Raw genomic sequence first — 22,254 nt, 5'->3', positions numbered from 1 at the left:
AAAAAAAAAAAAACTAGAATGTGCTAATTTGAATTGCCCAGTTACGTGTATCCAAATTATTGCCAGAACCACTACAGTGTGTCAGTGTGAGTACAGATGCACATTATGCTGTGTACAGAAAAGATGTTACTATGGCAACCACAGCTGGTTCTCAGGAATAAGATAGCCTAAGCTTTCTACAAGGTCATTAGACTTTTCAGGGTATCTGATCTGGCTCGAGGAAATAATGAGGACTGCTTAGGCATTGATTTACTGCCTGGTTAATCCTGAGCACTTGAGCAGAGGGGTACATGGTCTCACTGGATAGTCCTGCTGGCCTTGAACTCAAAGAGATCCACTCGCTTCTTTCTCCCAACTGTTGGTATGCACTACCACACCAGAGCAAAGCTTTAGAGTTACTTACTTTTAATGTGTTTGTATCTGTGTGAGTATATGCTTATGTGTATGTGGATGCCTGTGGAGCTAGAAGAGCGCCTTGGGTTCCATAAGTGCTGGGAACCAGTCTTCTGTACTGATGGAGCCATCTCCCCATCCCTCACTTCCTATAAGGAGCTAGACTTGTAGAGGCTAGACATTGTAGGTCACAAAGCTGGTAGGTGGCAGGCAGAGCAAGGAATTCAACACATACTATTTCTTTTCTGGGTAGATTTTCAGTCACTCACTGCATTTTACCATCTTTTTTAGCAAATAGCAGCTTTATTGACAACCCTACCTCAAGAAGTTTGACATTGAAGTGTATATAGCAAACCAGGTATGTTTTGGTCTGTGAACATAACTGAAAGACAAAAGTTTTGATTCAAGACAAATATGCTTCCAATCTCGGCAGAGTTGGGTGAATCTCTGAGAGTTTGAAGCCAGTCTGGTCTACAAAGTAAGTTCCAGGCCTCCAGGGATAGTGAAACTGTATCAAGAAAAAGGGTGTTTTGGTTTTGGTTTGGCTATAAGTTGTATTCCTGAAATGGTTCTGTTCCCTTCCTTTGCTGTGTCCTTAGTATCTTCCTCATGTCTAAGGCACAGTGGCTTCACAGGCCTTTAGAGCAGAGTTGTGTCTTAGTGATGCTCTGAGTTCTCACATGGACTAATTCCTGGTATTAAAATGTCTTCAGAAGGGCTTGCTACGGGCTCAGCGGGTAAGATGCTCTTCCAAAGGTTCTGAGTTCAAATCCCAGCAACCATATGGTGACTCACAACCACCCATAGTGAGATCTGACGCCCTCTTCTGGTGTGTCTGAAGACAGCTACAGTGTACTTATGTATAATAATAAATAAACCTTTGGGCCGGAGCAAGCAGAGGTCCCAAAATTCAATTCCCAACAACCATCTGTACAGCTACAGTGTGTACTCAAATACATAAAATAAATAAATGTTCTTTTTTAAATGTCTTCAGACTTTAACCAATACTACTAAGCAGACCAGAACTCTCCTAACGTCCCTTTAAGATGCCGCTTCTCAGATCTCAGGGATATACCTTAGTCCTTGTCTTGCTTGTTAGGTTTAATCACACACAGACACACACGGTAGTTTGTCTGTGTGTACAACTTCTCTTTCTATACCTGTAAGTAGTCATAGCACAGACTGTGTTCCTACTTTATCATCAACCCATTTTTCCAACATATTTTGCCTTTGCAGGGTGGCCTTTCAGATCCTGTGCAGGACTTGCTAGAACTTGGCTTCCCTGCTTCTGACACCATGGCCCCAACAGCTACATCAGAAGTTTTTGTGACATAGCCTGGCATAGCCTTCCTTATGTGGATAGGGCTTTGTTCATTCAGTCTGTTTTTTTTGTTATCCTACTTTGTGGTGACCACTGATGTAGATGATGGGGAAGCCAAGAATGTACTTTTTAATAGACCATGTTTGTCTTAAGTAAGAAGATGGTGTCTTACATACCTTAAGGCTGCAGTTCTCAGCCAGTGGGTTGCGACCCTAGGAGGGTTTCATATCAGTTATTTACATTAAGATTCTTAACATCAAAATTACAGTTATGAAGTTGCAACAAAATACTTAGGGTTGGGGGTCATCATAACATGAAAACTGTATCAAACGGTCTCAGCATTAGGAAGGTTGAGAACCACTATCTTAAGGTCTCTGTTGACTCCAGGTGTTGGGATCCGAAAATTTAAAATCTGAAAGATAGTGTGTTGTGTGCTGGCAAGGCATCAATACATTAAGTCCATTTTCTGAAGTTTTTAGCTCCCCCATGGTGAGCATTCAGAAGGAAGGCTGCTATATCAGGGTGTCTTTGTCAGTGATGCAAGAAACAGGCTGTCGTTGACAGGTGGTCTCTTGGTAAGCTAAAGCACTGTGTGGCACTTGTTGGGTTCTGTTCCCTTTGAAAATACTCCCATTTCCCTTTTCCTAAGATGCTTCTATTGAAGATAAACTCTGAAAACTAGTAGAGAGAAACAAAAGGCAGAGTTCTTGGCTTCTACTAGTGGAGCTAAATTTGTCAAGAAAGCTGTCTAGTGAGTTTGTGGGTTGTTTTAGTTTGAGTGTTTTTGTTTGGAATTTTGTTTTGTTTTAGTAGTTAAAAGTTTTGGGACCATGGAGACGGGTTCCATTTGCTATATTACACATCTTAACTCAGTGTCTAGAATGCTCTGGAGCTATGCCAAGATCATCATTCTAGATTGCATCCAGGAACTTGCTCTAGATATTTATTCTAGTCTAGAAAACATTTAACAGGTGTCCTGCTGTGGATGGCCCTGGTCTTGTATTTTGATGCTAATTCCACTCTCCTGGGAGGGCTACAGACTAAGAGTGCATCAGTATACAGGTGCATTGTGAACCTTCACCCCACCTTAACTTTTCCAATAAAGGCTAGAGCCAGTGATTGGGCAATAGGAGGGAAGGTGAGCTGAAAAGCTGGGGGGAGAAGTGATGGGACAACAGAGGAGGTAGGAGGAAAATGGAGCAGAAGCACATGGCTTGGAGAAACCACAAGTTATATGGGAACTTATAGATAGGAACAGAGTTAGTGTAGTGGTAGATCTGCCCAGTGGCATGTAGCATGTATTCCAATTAATTGAGTTGTGATTTCTTTAACTGGGCCTTTTTGGGTTGGAGATTTACCATAACAGTGTACAGTAGTCATCATTCATACAGTAAGTGACAAAACCCATTCATGATACATTTTCCTGGTTTTGAACACCTGGTTTTTATCTGCTTTTAAAAATTATCTCTGCTCTACAGAGTGAGTTCCAAGACAGCCTGGGCTACACAGAGAAACCCTGTCTTAAACAAATTTGTGCATGCTTCTAATCCCACCACTCAGAAGGCAGAAGGTGATGGATCTCTAGTAAGAGGAGGCCAGCCAGGACGATGAATACATAAGTAGTGGAGGAGGGTTGTTTGTTTGTTTAATAGGAAAGTACAGCTGGGGTGTAGGTCTGGTATGATGCTTACTTAGCCCTAGCCTGGCTTGGGTCTGCTAGTCTCTTAACACCACAAAAAGGAGAAAAAAATTCATTGCACATAAAAATCTAAAAGATGCTGTCATGTGATTGATGTAAGAGTTTTACTTTATATTTGGGGTTTTTGTTATTTTGATAACTGCTTTCCCAGTTTTAGTGTACAGTTCGGTGGTTTAGTTGGAATTAGTGCCTATTATAATAGGCACGTGAGAGGGGGCTGCAATCAGGATGTAAGGTGAGTATTAATTAATTTAATTAAATAGGGGAACAATAGGAAGAACACCTTCATTCCCCAGGAAGAAGCCTGGCGCCCATCAGCAGGCTCCCCTGTTCTCCCACCTCCCCAGGCTGCCCTGTTCTCCACATAGAGATTAACTTCCACATTTTTAGTAGAAACAAGGTCAAGTAACAATGGCCTTTTATGACTGGCTTAATTCACCTACCATGTTTCAAAAGTTCGTCTGTGCTGTGGCGGGTATAGTACTTTTTTGGAAAAATGAGGGCAGTCTAACATCCCACTAAAAATCCACAAACACAATCTATCAAAGTCTCTGCCTTTCCCCAAGTAGCTTTCAGAAAAACACACTAAGTGCAGTGGTACTTTATTTACTAAGTACACCTGGGAGCCCAAGGCTTGAAAAGTAGAGGCAGAAGGCTCACACCTGTTCCAGTGGGTTTGAGGTCAGCCTTAGTTGGCTACACAAGAACTTACCATCTCCAGAAATGTTAACAATGGGAAGGTGATGGAAGACATTTTGTTTTTAAAAAGCTGTCATGTGCTGGGTGTGGTAGAGCTTTTGTTTGTCTCTTTTCTTGGCTGTCCTGAAACTTGCTTTCTAGACCAAGCTGACCTAGAGCTCAGATCTACCTGCTAGAATGCAAGGTGTGTGCCACCATGCCTACCTGAGAACTAACTCTTAAAAGTTCTCTGACCTACATGAGTGCCTTAAATACACAAGCTTAACTCTTTTGTTTGTCTGTCTTTCTTTCTTTTTTAAACAAAAAGGAAAGACCCTTCAGTGTTGTTAGTTAGTTGTCATTAGCATCCTAGCTGATAGGGGAGCATGCCTTTTCCTCTGCTGTATCCTTGTTTCTCTTCTGTATGTTTTAGGATCTTCTGGCTGACCTTTGATGTGTGCAGATGTTAATCTCCGTGTGTGCAACCACAGGCCTGACTGATTAAGCTGTGGCAGCAGCATTCTGGCATACCACCTCCAAGTGTGGCATTGTCTCCTTGATGTATGAAGTGGTTTCTACCAACAAATGGACATTTTAGTATTAATTTAAAAAGTGTCCAGAATTAGTACAGCTCTCTGTCTCCTACATTTCTCACATCCAGAGTAATTCAAACAGGGCCAGCCAGGGAGAAAGACAAACTGTAGCCTAACTGTTGAGGAATGACTTGAAAATCGCAGAGATGGCAAAAATAATTGATCACAGTTTTATGTCATCATTTGCTTATATACATTTGTTTATTTTCTGGGAGGTGCTTTAGTATGTGTGTGAAAGTCAGAGAATTGACTCCAGGAATCAGTTCTGTTTTTTTCCCACCATGTGGAATCCCAAGTTTTGAACTCAAGTCAACAGTTTTCTTTTTAATTTATGTTTGTGGATGTTTTGTCTGTACCATACCTAGTGCCCTCAGAAACCCAAAGAGGGCTTCAGAGCCTCTTGAACTGGAGTTACAGACTGCTGTGAACTGCCTTGTGGGTACTGAGAAACCAGTCTGGGCTGGGTCCTCTTGAAAAGCAGTCAGTGCTCTTAACCTGTCTGAGCCACCTCTCTTATATTCTTCTGACTTGTTGCAGTTTTATCTAATCCAGAACATTTTGTCTCTGGGTAGCCAGAATTAGCTGTTGTGGTGTTTGAGATAGAAAAGAAGAGACATGTTAGAGCAGCCCTTCTGTTGGGACTCATAGAGGACTCTTTCCCACACTGACAAGAAGAAAGAGTGAACCTATTTCCTGGTGGCAGCAGCCTGTAAGTGATGACTTCTAACCTGAAGGGAGCCTCTTGATATGGTGCCTTATGGAGGAAAGGCTTGTTTAAGGCTTATTTGCAAAAAATAAAAATAAAATAAACCCAAGGTGCAAATGCAGATACAGGAGGATCACCAACCACTGTGGCATAAAGAAAAACGGATGGAGAGGAGAGGGAGGGAGGGTGGCTTAGGCCTGTGATCCTCGTACTTAGGACATAGAAGCAAGTTCAAGTTCAGCTTTGGGTATATGTGGCCCTGTCTCAAGAACATAATTATTTAAAAACCACTGATTTAGACCCACTGGCTTCTGTTATATGGAGAAGTGACTGTCCTTGTTTGCTCTGCATGCAGAGTCTTGTAAACTCAGAAGCTGCGTCTCTCCTTCATTACCTGTCAACTTATGCATGTTCAAATTTTGGTTTCCAAAGTGTTCAGGAAAGTGCTAGAGATAGATGCCTGTGGTTGTCTGGCTATCATATTTACTCTTGTACTGTCCATGTGTTTAATTAGCCTAGGCACTCGTGAATGGTCTAGAAAGGTCAGGTAACAGTGTATACTGAAGCAAGATGGCTTTACCTTTAAAGATACAACTGTGTTCTCTGAGTGGCTTCAGTGTAACCAGAACAAAAAGTTTCCAGCTGGCTGTGAGAATTTACTTCCTTTCTGTCTCTTTTACTTGGTGGAAATATCTGTGTTCTATTTGTTTGAGATGCAAGGACTCAAACCCATAGCTCCCTGGACACAAGACATCTCCTCTCTTCACTGTTTCATTGATCTTTTGTAGTTCTAAAGTAGGAGTCAGTGGTGTCACCCTGACTTGGTAGCTCTGGAAGGACACTGATATAGCCTCACTGGTGCTTCATGTCCTGCAGACCTTTCCGTGAGCTGCTAAACTGTCACTGTCATTATTGTGTCCTCCTTCATCTTCCTGAGAACCTGCTCGGCCTCTGGGTAAATGCAGAACTTGAGGTGGAGTTCTACTCAGTATTGCCAGGTACCAGACAATGATTATGGCCCTTGCCTCTGTATGGCTTTGGCCTACAACTGGGCTGTAATCTGTTTACCCTCTTGGTGCTTGAAATAATTGCTTTTGGATCTGAAGGGCATAGAGGATCGGCATACTTTACTATATTACATAGTTTTAATTCATCTGTGAATCTAATTTTCATTGTAGCTATTGGACTCTTGCTTTCTAATAAAACACAAAAGTAAGAGTTTGGCCTGTGTTAAACTTCTCTTTAGTGTAAGTGAGCTTGAGAAAGGCTGTGACTCATTCATTCCAAATGAATTTTTAAGACATTCTCAAAAGGTGATTATGAGCCAGAATTGATGACACATGCCTTTAGTCTACAACTCAGGAGGCAGGAGCAGAGGAGATTGGTGACCAAAGGGTGGATTGGAGGAAAGGACACCCAGCCTGCCCCTCCCTCTACACGGCAGGCTAAAATATGGTCTGTTGACTTTCGGGGGTGGGGGTGGTTCTTAAAACTTAAGCAAAAATCCCAATGGGTAACAATAATAAATCCTGGAGCTAGTTATTGCCTTGAACTTACAGTTTGGGGTCAGGGTGTCACTGTGCAGGACTTCTGTCATTGAGAGGATAGGTGCCCTTAGCTCAGCTCATGATCCTCTCAAGCACTGGGATTCTAAATGTGTTACCACCCAGGCCCGCCTGACCCTTAAGTACTTTAACAGGTAGTGGACTGGTGTTTTATTAAAACCTTCTTGCTTGGTTTGGTGTAAGGCCCGGGGAGTATGAAGGAGAAATGGTAATGGTTGCTCTTCTGGGGAGAGAGAGCACTCCCCAGAGGTCTTAACTCAGGAGTTTATCTAGCGAATGATAAGGCTGGGAAGTGCTGAGTTTTCAGTGAATGTTTTGATGTTGGTACTTCTTAATGGGTTATTCTGAGACCTGTGACTTACGGGAACACGCCAGGATTGAGGCTTGCAGTCAGTGAGGTGAGGGTGTTGGTTACAGTGAGAGTGTGGCTTTGTCAGACCCCAGGGGCTGGTGCTTTGGAGTCCTTGGTGTTTTTTGTGGCTCACCTCAAATTGTGGCTCAATCTCACCTCAATTTTTGCTAGTCAGTTTTCTTAAATAAGCAAAGTGCTTTGAGTTTTAAGAAACTTGGAAAATTGATCTACATTTCTACATTGAATGCATTTGGGACAGTCAGGTGCCTTTTTGGTTCCCTTAGGCACAAGTGCACGCATGTTCACGGGGATTTTTTTTTTTTTTTTAAGGATCCCAGAAAGACAGGATTCACTATATGTTCTGATGCCACAAGCATGGCTTTTCCCATTTATGTGTTTATTCTGTGGCCTATGTGAGGCCTTTGCCCTGGTGTGTTTCCACCCAACGAGCCAGTCCTACCACCATTTGGGACTTTGGTTTGAGGAGAGCGAAACAGTCACTGACTGACATGTTGCTTCTGTGAGTGTCATGGCCTTGATCAGGACATTGCAGATGGCAGAATCCTCCCCTCAGCACTGAAAGCTGAGCGATGCTGTGAAGCTCAGAGTGGGTCCAGCTTTATCGAGAGGAGACACGCGCCTTGATTTGGCTTTGAGATAGCTGGGTGATATTGTTGCCCTCATTTTCCAACCTCAGGTTCATCTCTGAACAGATTTTTACAGCCTGCTGACACTTGTGTGCCTGGACTTGTGGTCTAAAATATCCTCTTTTGAAATAGGGAAGGAAGGAAGGCTGACAAGCACTCACCTATTTGCCTGCTATTCTAAGTGTTCCGTACTAGGCGAGGAATTCTCAACTGAGGGAGCCAGGGTTTGGGATCCTATCATCAGTGGAATTAGTAACTTTTACAAGTTGTACATGTTTTGACTTTGACTTAAATTTTTTTTTCCAATAGAAACTATGTTCCAACTTCCTGTCAACAATCTTGGCAGTTTAAGAAAAGCCCGGAAAACTGTGAAAAAAATACTTAGTGACATTGGGTTGGAATACTGTAAAGAACATATAGAAGTAAGTAGCATGCCATTTTTAAATTTTAATGTGACTCAGCTCCTGATCCATTACTGTGTCCATGGGCAAAGATGGTTCACTGATAGGTGTGGTAGTAAATTTTAACTAGACCTTCAGCTTCACCAAAACCTTCTCACTTAGGATAGCTTACTTCATTTTCCCTGAAAGCCTGTTCATCTTGGTAACCTGAGGCAAAATCAGTTACAGCACAGAATATACACAAGTCAGACAGTGCACAAGGTGCTTTAAAACTGTATATGAGCTTTCTCCTTGAAATAACCTTTAGGGGGCTCTAGGAATTCTTGTCTCCGGTCTATGAAAGAAGAATTGGGAAAGCAGAGATGCCAGGCTCTCAGCTAGGGAAGGGGCAGTGGGGACTGTAGAGCCTGTTTTCCTTCTGATAGGCCTGGGTGTTTCTGTTGACCTGTTGAGGCACAGTCGTCTGAGTGTTTGTCATCTCTTTCCTTAGGATTTGAGCACTTGTCAGCCTTCTGAACTATCAAAGACTTATCTTGCCCTTGTGTAACAGTTTGGCCTTTCAGACTGTTTCCTATCCTTTTTATTCTGAGCCTTTCAAGCCCCATAAGCTAGATAGAAACGTCTCCTCCTTTTCCAGATCTCCTTGTTCCCAATCTTACAGTTAGTTAGACACAACCTCCCATTGAAGTGCTTACAGCTACTTCCCTGACACACTTTAAGTTCCTGCTGACCAGGCCACAGTTGGCCTTGGTTGGCCATTTATCTATCCCACTATCTACCTGGCACAGTGCTTGGCACAAAACAGATGCTGAGAACACAGGTCAGGGGTGGCATTGATATTGTATATTTTATTCATGGAGCAAGTTCTCTTCTGAGTCCCACTCAAAGTAGTCAGGGATGTACCCTGGAAACCAAAGTTTCTCAGAAGTGGGCTTCTGGTGGTTTGTTCACAGGGCGGAGGTAACTCTTCTACCCTCAGATTCATACGGATCTGTGCTTGGTGCTGTGGGAGGCAGGTGATCCTTACCAAGTAAATACACAAATAGTCAAGTGTCTTTCTAGCCTGTGCTGGGTTTGGGCCCCCCCCCCCCCCAGACCCATTACATACTCTGAAGTGTCGCACATTTAGCTTTCCACCTACAGCTGTAAACCATTCAGCCTATTTTCTTCTCAGTCGGGAAGGGGAGCGTTACAGTTTCACATCATAGAATAGAAACTGGACGGCATGTTGCTTACTTTCTTTATGGGTTTAAAAGTCTGAGTTTTATTCCAGATCCACCCCTCCTTCCGTCTGTTTGTTTGTTTGTTTGTATGTTTGTTTGTTTATGCACCCAAACTAGACTCTTCCTCCTACAAGGCTACTAGCACACATCTCTTCTCCAGCCAGTGTTGTGACTGGTGAGCTATGTGGTTAATAGAGCTGCTGTGGACCTGGAGCCTTTCCCATCTGCACTTGCAGCACTTACTTTGGAAAGCTGGCCGTGTGCCTTTTATATTTGCTGATAGCCTCAGCACGAGTGCATTAGTTCGGGGGGGGGGGGGTGTTGATTCTCTTGGAGCCTTTCATACTGGCTAAGGAGGTAGAATTTGTGTGCCGGGGCTTCTGGGGTTGGTGTCACTGTGTTTTTGTAAATTTCTCTCACTGTTTTCTAGGATTTTAAACAGTTTGAACCTAATGACTTTTATTTGAAAAACACTACATGGGAGGATGTAGGACTGTGGGACCCTTCTCTTACGAAAAATCAGGTAAGTCTCACAGAAATGCCCAGCACACCTGCAAGCCTTGCATAGTGACAACTCTTGTCTGGGCAGTGGCCTAATGTGGAAAGTATATAACTACATGTCTCATTTTCCTCAGTGGTAGGAAAACCAAGTTGTTCCTGGACTGAAACTTCCAAGTTAACAGAGCAAACAGAAATTTTGTTTCTTAAAATTTCTGAAGTTGGAACTAAGACTGCAGCTCAGTAGTTGGAATACTCCTCGTCTTGCACAAAGCTCTGGGTTTGATCTCCAGTACCACATACACCAGACATGCTTGCACATACATCTGCAGTTCCAAAGTTTGGGAGGTGGAGGCAAGATCAAAAGGCCAGGAGTGTCCTTTATAAGTTTGAGGCCAGCCTGGGTAAATGAGATCCTGTCTCTGGAAAACTGAAATAGCAAAGTTGGCTGTGGTATATAATTCTCCCTCCATGGTGCCTTCCTGCTTCCTTTTGGGGTTTTTTTTGTTTTGTTTTGTTTTTTTATGAGTGCACTGTAACTATCTTCAGACACACACCAGAAGAGAGCATCAGATTCTGTTATACATGGTTGTGAGCCACCATGTGGTTGCTGGGACTTAAACTCAAGATCTGAAAGAGCAGTCAGTGCTCTTAACCGCGAAGCCCTTGCTTCCATTTCTAAGGAGTGCTCTCCAGAATTGTGTGTGTGGCCACCTGCCTACTGTCCTATCTTTGTTACTGCTCTTGTTTTCTAGAGAAAAGCCACACTGTTGTCATCGTTGTTTGAGACAGGGTTTCTCTGTGTAGTCCTGGATGTCCTAGAACTCACTTAGTAGACCAGACTAGCCTTGAACTCAGAGAGATCTACGTGCCTCTGCCTCCCAAGTACTGGGATTAAAAGGTGTGCCCCACCCCACTACCTTCCATCACATGTGATGTTTGTGGGAGGGTGTGGTTGATGAGTTGTAGAAGGGCAATGGCTGACCATGTCTTGCACCTCTGCGTTCAGAAGGATGGGCATTGATGCCGATGAGTCTCCCTGATTAAGATGTGAAGATTACACTGTAAGTGGTACCTCTTCCCGTAGGGAGAAGTGATTGTCAGCTCCCATTCTAATGCTGTATTTGTACTTTTGAACTCTACTTAATGTCCTAGGGAGAGGTGCTAAGCAGCATTCTTACATCAGAAGGCTTTCCTAGAAAGGTTTGGTTCTGAAGATAAGATAAGGCCTCTAACCCTGGCTATACTAGAACTTAGAGATCCACTTGTCTCTGCCTCCCTTGCACTGAGATGAAAGGTGTACACCACTACACCATCTGAGGAGCTTGAAGGGAACTGTTCCAAACAGTTCATGAAAAACTAGAGAAAAGATGATTGTTTATCATGTATATATTTCCCTGTTCTGAGTCAGTTCTGAAAGCTGATCTCTATTGTCATTGTGCAGTAGTGCACAGTGGCTTCTAAACACTTTGCCCTCTGTCTATAAGGCAGCCATAGTTAACTTCTTAGCTGGAGTAAAACAGCTGCAATTTCATTGGCCATTTACTGCTTGGTTGGTTGGTTGGTTTTTTTGTTTTTTTTTTGTTTGTTTGTTTGTTTGTTTTTGGAGATACTTTCTCTGTGTAGTCCTGGCTACACAGAGAAAAGATGTGCACCACCATACCCCACCATACCTGGCTTTTAATTGGCAGTTTGAATGGGAAAAAAAATGTATAATGAATGTTTTACTTGAGTGGGTGTTTGTGCTATGTGCATGCTTGGTGCCCTCTGAGGTCAGAAGAAAGCACAGGACCCCCTGGAACTGCACTGTGGACAGTCATAAGCTGCCTTGCAGTTGCTGGGAATCAAACCCAGGTCCTCTTTGAATACAACCAGTGCTCAACTACTGAGCCATCTCTCCAGCCTTCATTGACCTTTTGTGAAACTGTTCTGCCAGAGAAGAAACAGAAAGAGACCAATGTTCCCCCCCTGGAACCTTTTGATCCACAGCGAAGTCTAAATAAATACTGCTTTTAGAGTGGAGAAGAGACTTCTTTTGAGATTTTCTTTTTTCTATGCAAATTGTTGGGTGATGAGAAAGAGAGCTGTTTGCCTTCCATGTTGGTTATCAAGGTCTGCGTGCATTACAACAGTGTCACCTGTGAGTTCCTGTGTCTGAAGCCAAGAAGATCCACAAAATGAGGCTTTTCCATAGTTGGTTTGTGTTTTTAACAAGAAAATGGAGGGGCTTTTTGTTTGTTTTTGGTTTTGGTTTTTTTTGCCTCTGACTTCTCTCTGAAACCAGCCAGCAAGTACAACTAGCAATTTTTACAGATTTAGCAAGAACTTGCACTGAGTTTTAATTTACAGGGGCACAAATAAAAGTATTTGATTCAAAAATGCATCTGAGTTCTTTAATTTTTCCTGCAGGAGAAACCTCCAAAAGTCATTGCCTTGCAGAGTTTCTGGGAATGCCTGGGGGAGGAGCCTGGAACTTGTAACTGCTTGCCTTGAGTGGCCTTCTCACTCTGGTTTCTGTTCTGTTTTGTTTCGTTTGTTTTTTAGGACTATCGGACAAAACCTTTTTGCTGCAGTGCTTGTCCGTTTTCCTCAAAATTCTTCTCTGCCTACAAAAGTCATTTCCGGAATGTCCATAGTGAAGACTTTGAAAATAGGATTCTTCTTAACTGCCCTTACTGTACCTTCAATGCAGATAAAAAGACTTTGGAAACACACATTAAAATATTTCATGCTCCAAACTCCAGCGCACCAAGTAGCAGCCTCAGCACTTTCAAAGATAAAAACAAAAACGATGGCCTTAAACCTAAGCAGGCTGACAATGTAGAGCAAGCCGTGTATTACTGCAAGAAGTGCACTTACCGAGACCCTCTCTATGAGATCGTCAGGAAGCACATCTACAGGGAACATTTTCAACACGTGGCAGCACCCTACATAGCAAAGGCAGGAGAAAAATCACTCAATGGTGCAGTCTCCCTGGGCACAAATGCCCGAGAAGAGTGTAACATCCACTGCAAGCGATGCCTTTTCATGCCCAAGTCCTATGAAGCTTTGGTACAGCATGTCATTGAGGACCATGAACGGATAGGCTATCAGGTCACTGCCATGATCGGACACACAAATGTTGTAGTTCCCCGAGCCAAGCCCTTGATGCTGATAGCTCCCAAACCTCAAGACAAAAAGGGCATGGGACTCCCACCACGGATCAGCTCCCTTGCTTCTGGAAATGTCCGGTCGTTGCCATCACAGCAGATGGTGAACCGATTGTCAATACCAAAGCCCAACTTAAATTCAACGGGAGTCAACATGATGTCCAATGTTCACCTGCAGCAAAACAACTATGGAGTCAAATCTGTGGGCCAGAGCTATGGTGTTGGCCAGTCGGTGAGGCTGGGACTAGGTGGCAATGCTCCAGTCTCCATCCCTCAACAGTCTCAGTCCGTGAAACAGTTACTTCCAAGTGGGAATGGGAGGTCTTTTGGGCTAGGTGCTGAGCAGAGGCCCCCAGCAGCAGCCAGGTACTCCCTGCAGACTGCCAACACCTCTCTACCCCCAGGCCAAGTGAAGTCTCCCTCTGTGTCTCAGTCACAGGCATCTAGAGTATTAGGTCAGTCCAGTTCTAAACCTCCACCAGCCGCCACAGGCCCTCCTCCAAGCAACCACTGTGCCACTCAGAAGTGGAAAATCTGTACAATCTGTAACGAGCTTTTCCCTGAGAACGTCTACAGCGTTCACTTCGAAAAGGAGCATAAAGCTGAGAAAGTCCCAGCCGTAGCTAACTACATTATGAAAATACACAATTTTACTAGCAAATGCCTCTACTGTAATCGCTATTTGCCTACAGATACCCTACTCAACCATATGTTAATTCATGGTCTGTCTTGTCCATATTGCCGTTCCACCTTCAACGATGTAGAGAAAATGGCAGCACACATGCGAATGGTTCATATTGATGAAGAGATGGGGCCTAAAACGGATTCTACTTTGAGCTTTGATTTGACATTGCAACAGGGCAGTCACACCAACATTCATCTCCTGGTGACCACATACAACCTGAGGGATGCCCCTGCTGAATCAGTTGCTTACCATGCCCAAAATAATGCCCCAGTTCCTCCAAAGCCACAACCAAAAGTTCAGGAAAAAGCGGATGTCCCCGTTAAAAGTTCACCTCAAGCTGCAGTGCCCTATAAAAAGGATGTTGGGAAGACCCTTTGCCCTCTTTGCTTTTCAATACTAAAAGGACCCATATCTGATGCACTTGCACATCATTTACGAGAAAGACACCAAGTTATTCAGACAGTTCATCCAGTTGAGAAAAAGCTAACTTACAAATGTATCCATTGCCTTGGTGTGTATACTAGCAACATGACCGCCTCAACCATCACTCTGCATCTAGTCCACTGCAGGGGTGTCGGGAAAACCCAGAATGGCCAGGACAAGACAAACGCACCTTCTCGCCTCAATCAGTCTCCAGGCCTGGCCCCTGTGAAGCGCACGTATGAGCAAATGGAGTTTCCACTGCTAAAAAAGCGGAAGCTGGAGGATGATACTGATTCCCCTAGCTGCTTTGAAGAGAAGCCAGAAGAGCCTGTTGTTTTAGCTTTAGACCCCAAGGGTCATGAAGATGATTCTTATGAGGCTAGGAAAAGCTTTCTCACAAAGTACTTCAACAAACAGCCCTATCCCACCAGGAGAGAAATTGAGAAGTTAGCTGCCAGTCTATGGCTATGGAAGAGTGACATTGCCTCCCATTTCAGTAACAAGAGGAAGAAGTGTGTCCGCGACTGTGAAAAGTACAAGCCTGGTGTACTGCTAGGTTTTAACATGAAAGAATTAAATAAAGTCAAACATGAGATGGATTTTGATGCTGAGTGGCTATTTGAAAATCACGATGAGAAAGACTCAAGAGTCAATGCTAGCAAGACTGTTGACAAAAAGCTTAACCTTGGGAAAGAAGATGACAGCTTCTCAGATAGTTTTGAACATTTGGAAGAAGAATCCAATGGAAGCGGGAGTCCTTTTGACCCTGTCTTTGAAGTTGAGCCTAAAATTCCCAGTGATAATTTAGAGGAGCCTGTACCGAAGGTCATTCCTGAAGGTGCTTTGGAATCTGAGAAGCTAGACCAAAAAGAGGAGGAGGAGGAGGAGGATGGTTCAAAATATGAAACTATCCATTTGACTGAGGAACCAGCCAAACTAATGCATGATGCCTCTGATAGTGAGGTAGACCAAGATGATGTAGTTGAGTGGAAAGATGGTGCTTCACCATCTGAGAGTGGGCCTGGTTCCCAACAAATCTCAGACTTTGAGGATAATACATGTGAAATGAAACCAGGAACCTGGTCTGATGAGTCTTCCCAGAGTGAAGATGCAAGGAGCAGTAAGCCAGCTGCCAAAAAAAAGGCTACAGTGCAAGATGACACAGAGCAGTTAAAATGGAAGAATAGTTCCTATGGAAAAGTTGAAGGGTTTTGGTCCAAGGACCAGTCACAGTGGGAAAATGCATCTGAGAATGCAGAGCGCTTACCAAACCCACAGATTGAGTGGCAGAATAGCACAATTGACAGTGAGGACGGGGAGCAGTTTGACAGCATGACTGACGGAGTTGCTGATCCCATGCATGGCAGCTTAACTGGAGTGAAGCTGAGCAGCCAGCAAGCCTGAGGCCCTGGCGTGCCATAGCATATGCATATGGGCCGTGTTGCATCCTGGACTTCTGCTCTCCTTCCAGTCTGACTGCAAAGCTGTCTTCTAACTGGCACTACCTTGCAAGGACTGGTCAGTCAGCAGGCTGTGGGGATGTGTGACCACTGTAGTCCTAGTGGTTATTTCCAAGTCTATGATAGATGACTGGTTGATCTTTGTTCAGACTCTTCTCTGGTAGACTCGGTGATGAAGTGTGAAAAACCAGTAAGCTGGTAGCTCATGAATGCACACAGGGAGAAGTAGTAGTTCGTTACCTACCTGCCTTCCCAGCATTTCTTCCCTTCAGATGTTTGGTTGGATGTCCTGGGAAAGCCTTATCCTGATTCACATAGTAGTGCAGGGCGGGCATACAAACTACCAGTCAAATGTGTCTAGTAGACTTGGGAACATGGACCGTTTTTTCATGTATCTTCTGAATAGTTGAAATGTATATTTGTACAGTCTTTTAGACCTCAAGTGATGCTTATGACACTGTTACTGTGTGCCCGTCATAGATTGGTTTTTAGTGTTGCCCTTGCTGTGTGATAAATGCTATATCTAGTTTACCTAGCAGAAGCTTGACCCTGCGATAGTATGGACCTTTGGACAGACTTAGTTTTTGCACATAACCTTGTACAATCTTGCAACAGAGGCCAGCAACATAAGATATATATCTGGACTCTCCTGTATTATAGAATTTTTTTCTTGTTCTGAGTATCCTTGACATTACAATTGTCAAAAATGGTATTTCAGATCTCTTTCTGAGACCTTTTAAGCTAAAATAACATGCAAGAATTGATTTTACAGCTACTAATTTTGACACCTTTTAGATCTGTAAGAGTGTTGTATCAGAGCAGCAAGCACAGTTGAGTGCTGCGTTTGGGATATTTAGTTTCCTCTTTAGTTGAGCACCACTGGGTGTATTCATTTATACCATCTAATATATGACACACTGTTGTAGTCTGTATGATTTTGTGGTCTTTATTTCTCTTTGTATTCATTTTAAGCATCTAAATAAATTGCTGTATTGTGCTTAATGTAAATATTTGCTTTTATTACACACGACAGTCCTGTGTCTATTACATCTTTTGCTGTTTGATGCCACAGCACCCTGAGAAGAGGTGGAAGCCACACTCACAAAGAATACTGTGGGAAATCACAATCTATCATTTGCTTAAAGCATGCTTTCTTTCCAGGCACCTGCTACAAATTGTGTTCTTTTGTGTATGTGTTTCCTTTTTGCTGCAAGTATGTAGGTGCCATAGTGAAGGATGGAACTATGTTGGCCCCTGGTGGTCTTTCTTCCCTGTGTACTGTTCTTTCCCTCCTATGGCAACACTTGTACCAAATAGGCATTGACTATTTTGCCCTGAAGAGAAAGACTGAAGAGCGCACATTTGGGGCACAAGAACAGGCTAAATGCCGACTACAGTAAGGGGGCAAAAGCAGCAGAACAAGGGTGGGGCTTCTCCGTGCTGGGGGAGGTCAGCCACCTCTCAGCTACATTGCCTTAGAGAAGTCAGAAGTGGCTGCCTTCTGGAGGATTCCTGAGCCTCTTTCAAGAAAGACCTGATTCCTGACGTAACAGTAAAGGAGAATGTACAATACATGAGCTGCTATTATTATGGCTGGCTTGGAGCTTTTCTAATCAGTTGCCAGGATACATTATAAATGTGTGCAGCACCTCTGGTCCCAGGGAGGGTTTTCTCCATGTCCAGGTGCTAAAGTCACCCTATCAGAAACACCTGATTTTCATTTTTTTTTAAGCCACCTCCCATTTATGGGAATTTAGATCTACAAGGACCACTAATGAGACTGGTCCTCCCTGGACATCTGTGCAGAGTCTAGGTGCTCCCCTGCCAAGCGATGGGTGTGAAACCTCAGCCCTAAAGGGGGTTTAGCCACTGTAGAAATTGAGTTCCCACCTGGAAGTCATGCTGAAGCTCTCAATAAAAACCATTTTGAAAGAAGCTCCTGTTTGCTTTTGGCTGAATCTAACAGACATTCAATTAAGAGCCATGCACACTGCCACCTTGCACTTCAGAAACTACCTACCTGGAGCTCTAAGCTTAAAGGTTCTATAGTTTTCAAAGAAAATCTTAATCCCAAAGGTTCTTGTCTTCTTGCACTTGAGATTTTGTGTGGCTGAAAATTCTTCTTGATGATTGATTGCCTCTCCTCTGCACATCTCCCATTGCCGTTGAGCATAGAAGAGTAGTCCAAATGTTTCTCAAATCCAGGTAGGGTCGAGCTTGTTTGCTCAACCTAAGTGTCCATTTGATCTCAGTGCTTGTTGGCAGAGTGAGTGTCCAAGTACTTAAAGATGGGAACGCACCAGCTGAAGCATTCCAAGAAGTAGTATGGTTACTTGTAAAGTGATTCCTGCCACCCACAAGAGAGCCCTGCCTGTGCCTCTTCCTCACTGCTGTATGCTGACCTCTTAAAATGGGGCCCAGTATATGCCCTCACCCTGAGATCATGAGAAATTTCCTAATGTTCACTGAACTTACATAGGACTATGGCAAGCAATGGTTTGTTGTACTTGCTGATGGTCTTACCTCACTGTTCAAAGCTGGTCCTTGAGGATGACTGGTGTCCTTTTCCTGGGTGCCAGAGAGCAGCCTCGGGTTACTAGGCTTACTCCGGAAGTGCCTTTATCCACTGAGTCATCTTCCTAACCCCTGGATCTCTTAGGGATATCCAGGAGCCTCCTGGTCAAGGAAATATCAGTTGGCTGTACCAGAGGGGCTGATGGGTGATGCTGTCAGCAGCAGCTCAGGGTCTGAAGTCACCCCATTCTAGACAGACACCTGTTTGTAAGGTGCCTCTCATTCACTAGCCTGAGAAGGGTACTGAGAAAAATACCTAGATTGGCTCATTCTCTGGGTTGGTAGGATGAGTTCATCTAAAGCCAAGAGCCAGTAGCAGACCCTCCTGAGTGCTTGTATCTCTTGGGTAGCTTCAAGGGAGAATGTATTGACACAAATCAGAAACAAGTTTGAGCCAGCTCCTTGTGAGTCCCAAGAAAATAAGTGAAAAGACAGAGACATTATAGTTCATCCCTTGCCTGCTGGAAGTAGGTCTCCTGGGCAGCCTAATGACCGCTATGGGACCCTTCCAGAGAGCCTATGGAGTTGGGTGGGGTACAGCAAGGACCAGAATAGACAGGTACCAGCCAGACTGCCAGCAGCTGGAATTGCAGAGAGCACGTGTTCAGATCCCACTCCAGAGACTGCCCAAGTAAGGTGCCAGGGCCGAGGGTACTCAATCCAGCACCCACAGAGGCCAGGCAGGAGGAGGAAGGCTGAAGAGAGATCTCCACAGTTGTCCTTCTAAATGTAGATTGCTGGGGTTATGGAGATGGCAGTTAAGAGTGCTTGCTATGGGTCCTGAAGGGAATAGGAACTCTACAGGAAAACCAACAGCTAACAGCTATTGCCTATACATAGGATGTTCTTCTAGTTGGGATGCCTTTTCTGGCCTCAATAAAGAGAGGAAGCACCACCTAGCCTCCCAGTGACTTTAAGTTCAGGGGTTGGGGGGGGGGATACACACAGTGGCCCACCACTCAGAGGAGAAGGATTATGGGAGGGAGGGAGCAGGATATAAAGTAAGTTAAAAGTAAATTTAAACTAATAGATATATGCATGGAAATAAAAACTTTAAGAAAAAAACTGCCTCATGACCGATGTGTACATACTCATATGTGTGTATATATATGTATATATATATACATACATACATACATGAATGTGTGTACCACACATGCAGCTTCCCACGGAGAGGAGGAAGTCAGAAGAAAGCCTCACATCCCCTAGAGCTGCAGGTAGAGGCAGTTGTGAGCTGCCTAGTGAGGCTGCTGGGAAGGGCTCTGCTCCTCTGGAAGAACAACAGTCACTTTTTTTTTTGGTTTTGGTTTTATTTTTGGTTTGTTTGTTTTGTTTTTAAGGCATAGTTTACCTGTGTAGCCCCAGCTGTCTTGAAACTGTAGACCAGGCTTGCCTCAAACTCAGAAATCTGCCGGCCTCTGCCTCCCGAGTGCTGAGGTTAAGTGTGCACCACCACCACCCAGGGGCAAGAAACACTCCGAGCCATCCCTCCGAGCCCATAGGTACCTGGTTTTATATGGAATATTCTGGGGGGGGGGGCGGAGAACTGGTTTTGAGTGAAGTTTTTGAATAGTAAAACACACCAAAATATCAAAAAGAAAGGAAAGGAGGGAGGTAGCCATGAAAAAGACTCCTCATGGAACAGAACTACTATGCGAAGTTTTATCCTAAAAGTCTCTCTCTCTCTCTCTCTCTCTCTCTCTCTCTCTCTCTCTCTCTCTCTCCCCCCCCCCCCACATGGTCGGTGTCTCCCTGTGCTTGATTTTTATATCGTGGGGCTCCTGGTCCATCATCTCCACGTTATAGCACAGTATCCTGTGGGCCAGCTAGGACAAAAGCATTCCCCTGCAAAGAACACTAGGGCTGGCTGTCAGGGTGCTTGTCTAGCGTGCAGGAAGCCCCAGGTTCCAGCCACAGCACCAAGTGAACTGGGTATGCTGATTCAAACCTGTCATCCTTGTAGTTAAGAGGAGGTGGGGAGACCAAGTCAAGGCCATCTTTTGCTATATATTAAATCTGAGGCCAGCCTGGGCTACATGAGGGTGTCTCAAAATAATAATATAATAATAATAATAAACACTTGGGCCCTCTCTTGCCTATTGCTATTCAACACATGGTGGATAAGCTTTCATTATATTAAGTTCCACAGATGTACAGCTGAACCGAGGGCATTGAACAGACTAGGCAAGTGCCCTTGGTTTTTCTGAGATGGTTGCACTGTGTAGCCCAGGCTATGCTTGGTTCTTCCTGTTTTATTTAAGGTCTTACCATGTAGTCAAAATTGGCCTGGAATTTAATATGTAGCTGGCTTTGAAATCACCCTGTAGTTGAGGCTGGCTTTGAACTCACAATACCCCTACCTCAACCTCTCAAGTAGCTGGGGTCAGGTGTTGAGCCACCATGCACAGCTGGTGTTTGTCCCTTTTTTGTCATATGGGTGGGCTGGATTTCTAGAGGTGAAATTCCACACAGTCCACATTCTGGCAGATACTGCCAGTTGTCCACAGAATGGTATCCATCATCAGGGAACAGGGGCATGGTTCCTGTGATTCCTAAATGTCATCAATGGTTAATCTTTCCAGCCTGAAATGCCAGACATCTAAACTATCTACAGAAATTATAGGCAAGCACCCAACCATTGAGCCACATTCTAGGCTCATCACATACTAGCCAAGTGCAGGCCTGAAATCCCAGGTAGGAGAACTGCAGATCCCTGGCCAGCCTGAGCTACACTGGAGACTGTCTTTTTAAAAAAACAAAAACAAAAAACCCAGCACAAGTAGTAGTATGCACCCATAATCCAGTCAGGCAGAACTTTGAGTTCCAGGCCAGCCAGAGCTACATAGGAGACCCAGCTTAAAAGAGAACCGGTCAGGTTGCTCAATGGGTAGAGAGCTTGTCCTTTGGATGCGAGGACTCCGAAGTCCCACGTGGCCCCAGGGCTCCTGTGGTGAGGTGGAACTGGGAGCAGAAGAATACAGTTCATGGCCAGCATACACAGTAGCAAATGAGAGTCCCAAAATCTCAGACAAAATGCAAGGTAAGGACTGATGCTGGAACCTGACCGCTGACCTCTGACCTCTGCACACGCTCCATGGCATACCCACGCTCGCATGGAGAAACAAAGAAAGGATGGAACGGCTGAGGCTTCTCAGAGTCCCTATGGCTAAGTCCCATCATTAGCATGGTGGCCCAAGTCTTTAAGCAGCAGGTGGATCTCTGTGAGTTCCAGGCCAGCCAAGCTACATAGTAAGAACCTATCACCAAAACAGCAATAGTAACGGCAACAAAACAGTACAATTAAAAGGCAAATTATAGCCCCAGAGCTCAGAGAACGTCTTGGAAGCTGGGGCAGAGAACTATAAACTTGTGTCCTCTGGACATGGCAGTTCTTCTACATACAGGACTTCCCTGCACTGAACTTAAGATGCTCGATACAGGCAAACCTGTAGATCTCCTTCGTGATTGATGGGGGAGGGCCCAGCCCATTGTGGGTTGTACTACCTCCTGGCTGGTGGTCCTGGGTCCTATAAGAAAGCAGGCTGAGCACCTTCATGGGGAGGAAGCCAGTAAGCAGCGCCCCTCTGTGGCCTCTGCATCAGCTCCTGCCTCCAGGTTCCTGCCCTGCTTGAGTTCCTGTCCTGACTTCCTCCAATGATGAACAATGGTATGGATGTGTAAGCATTAAATAAACCCTCTCCTCCCCAAGTTGCTTTCTGTCCGCGTGTTTCATTGTATCAACCCTTAACTAAGACACCTTCCTACTGCCGCCCCAACAGGTTCATTATTTTGGAGTTTTAATTTCATCCTTCAGTGTGGGGAGCTGAAGGGATACCGAGCAGATGAGAGCGTTAGCTGCTCTTCAGAGGAACTAGTTTCAGTTTTGA

General features: G+C 44.3%; 1 protein-coding gene across 12 annotated transcripts in view; it reads left to right on the top strand.

Annotated features, from left to right (window-relative positions):
* Adnp (activity dependent neuroprotector homeobox) overlaps positions 1 to 16,801 on the top strand; it is a 28,479-nt gene extending 11,678 nt beyond the window's left edge. For 9 of the 12 annotated variants that reach the window (XM_021154462.2, XM_029474686.1, XM_021154459.2 and 6 more), the window contains 3 exons: positions 8,264 to 8,376; positions 10,009 to 10,101; positions 12,621 to 16,801. In XM_021154462.2, the coding sequence (XP_021010121.1) occupies positions 8,269 to 8,376; positions 10,009 to 10,101; positions 12,621 to 15,737 (3,318 nt within the window). In that variant the 5' untranslated portion in view covers positions 8,264 to 8,268 and the 3' untranslated portion in view covers positions 15,738 to 16,801. Of the gene's footprint in view, positions 1 to 31; positions 752 to 6,266; positions 6,389 to 8,263; positions 8,377 to 10,008; positions 10,102 to 12,620 lie in introns of those variants that run through there. The other 3 variants (XM_029474678.1, XM_021154455.2, XM_029474685.1) reach the window with 3 other exon arrangements.
* Positions 16,802 to 22,254: the final 5,453 nt, after the last annotated feature.

Source organism: Mus caroli, chromosome 2 (assembly GCF_900094665.2).
Source record: "Mus caroli chromosome 2, CAROLI_EIJ_v1.1, whole genome shotgun sequence".
NCBI lineage: Eukaryota > Metazoa > Chordata > Mammalia > Rodentia > Muridae > Mus > Mus caroli.
Note: the sequence above shows the minus strand (reverse complement) of the source record. Positions and strands in the feature narration are given on the sequence as shown.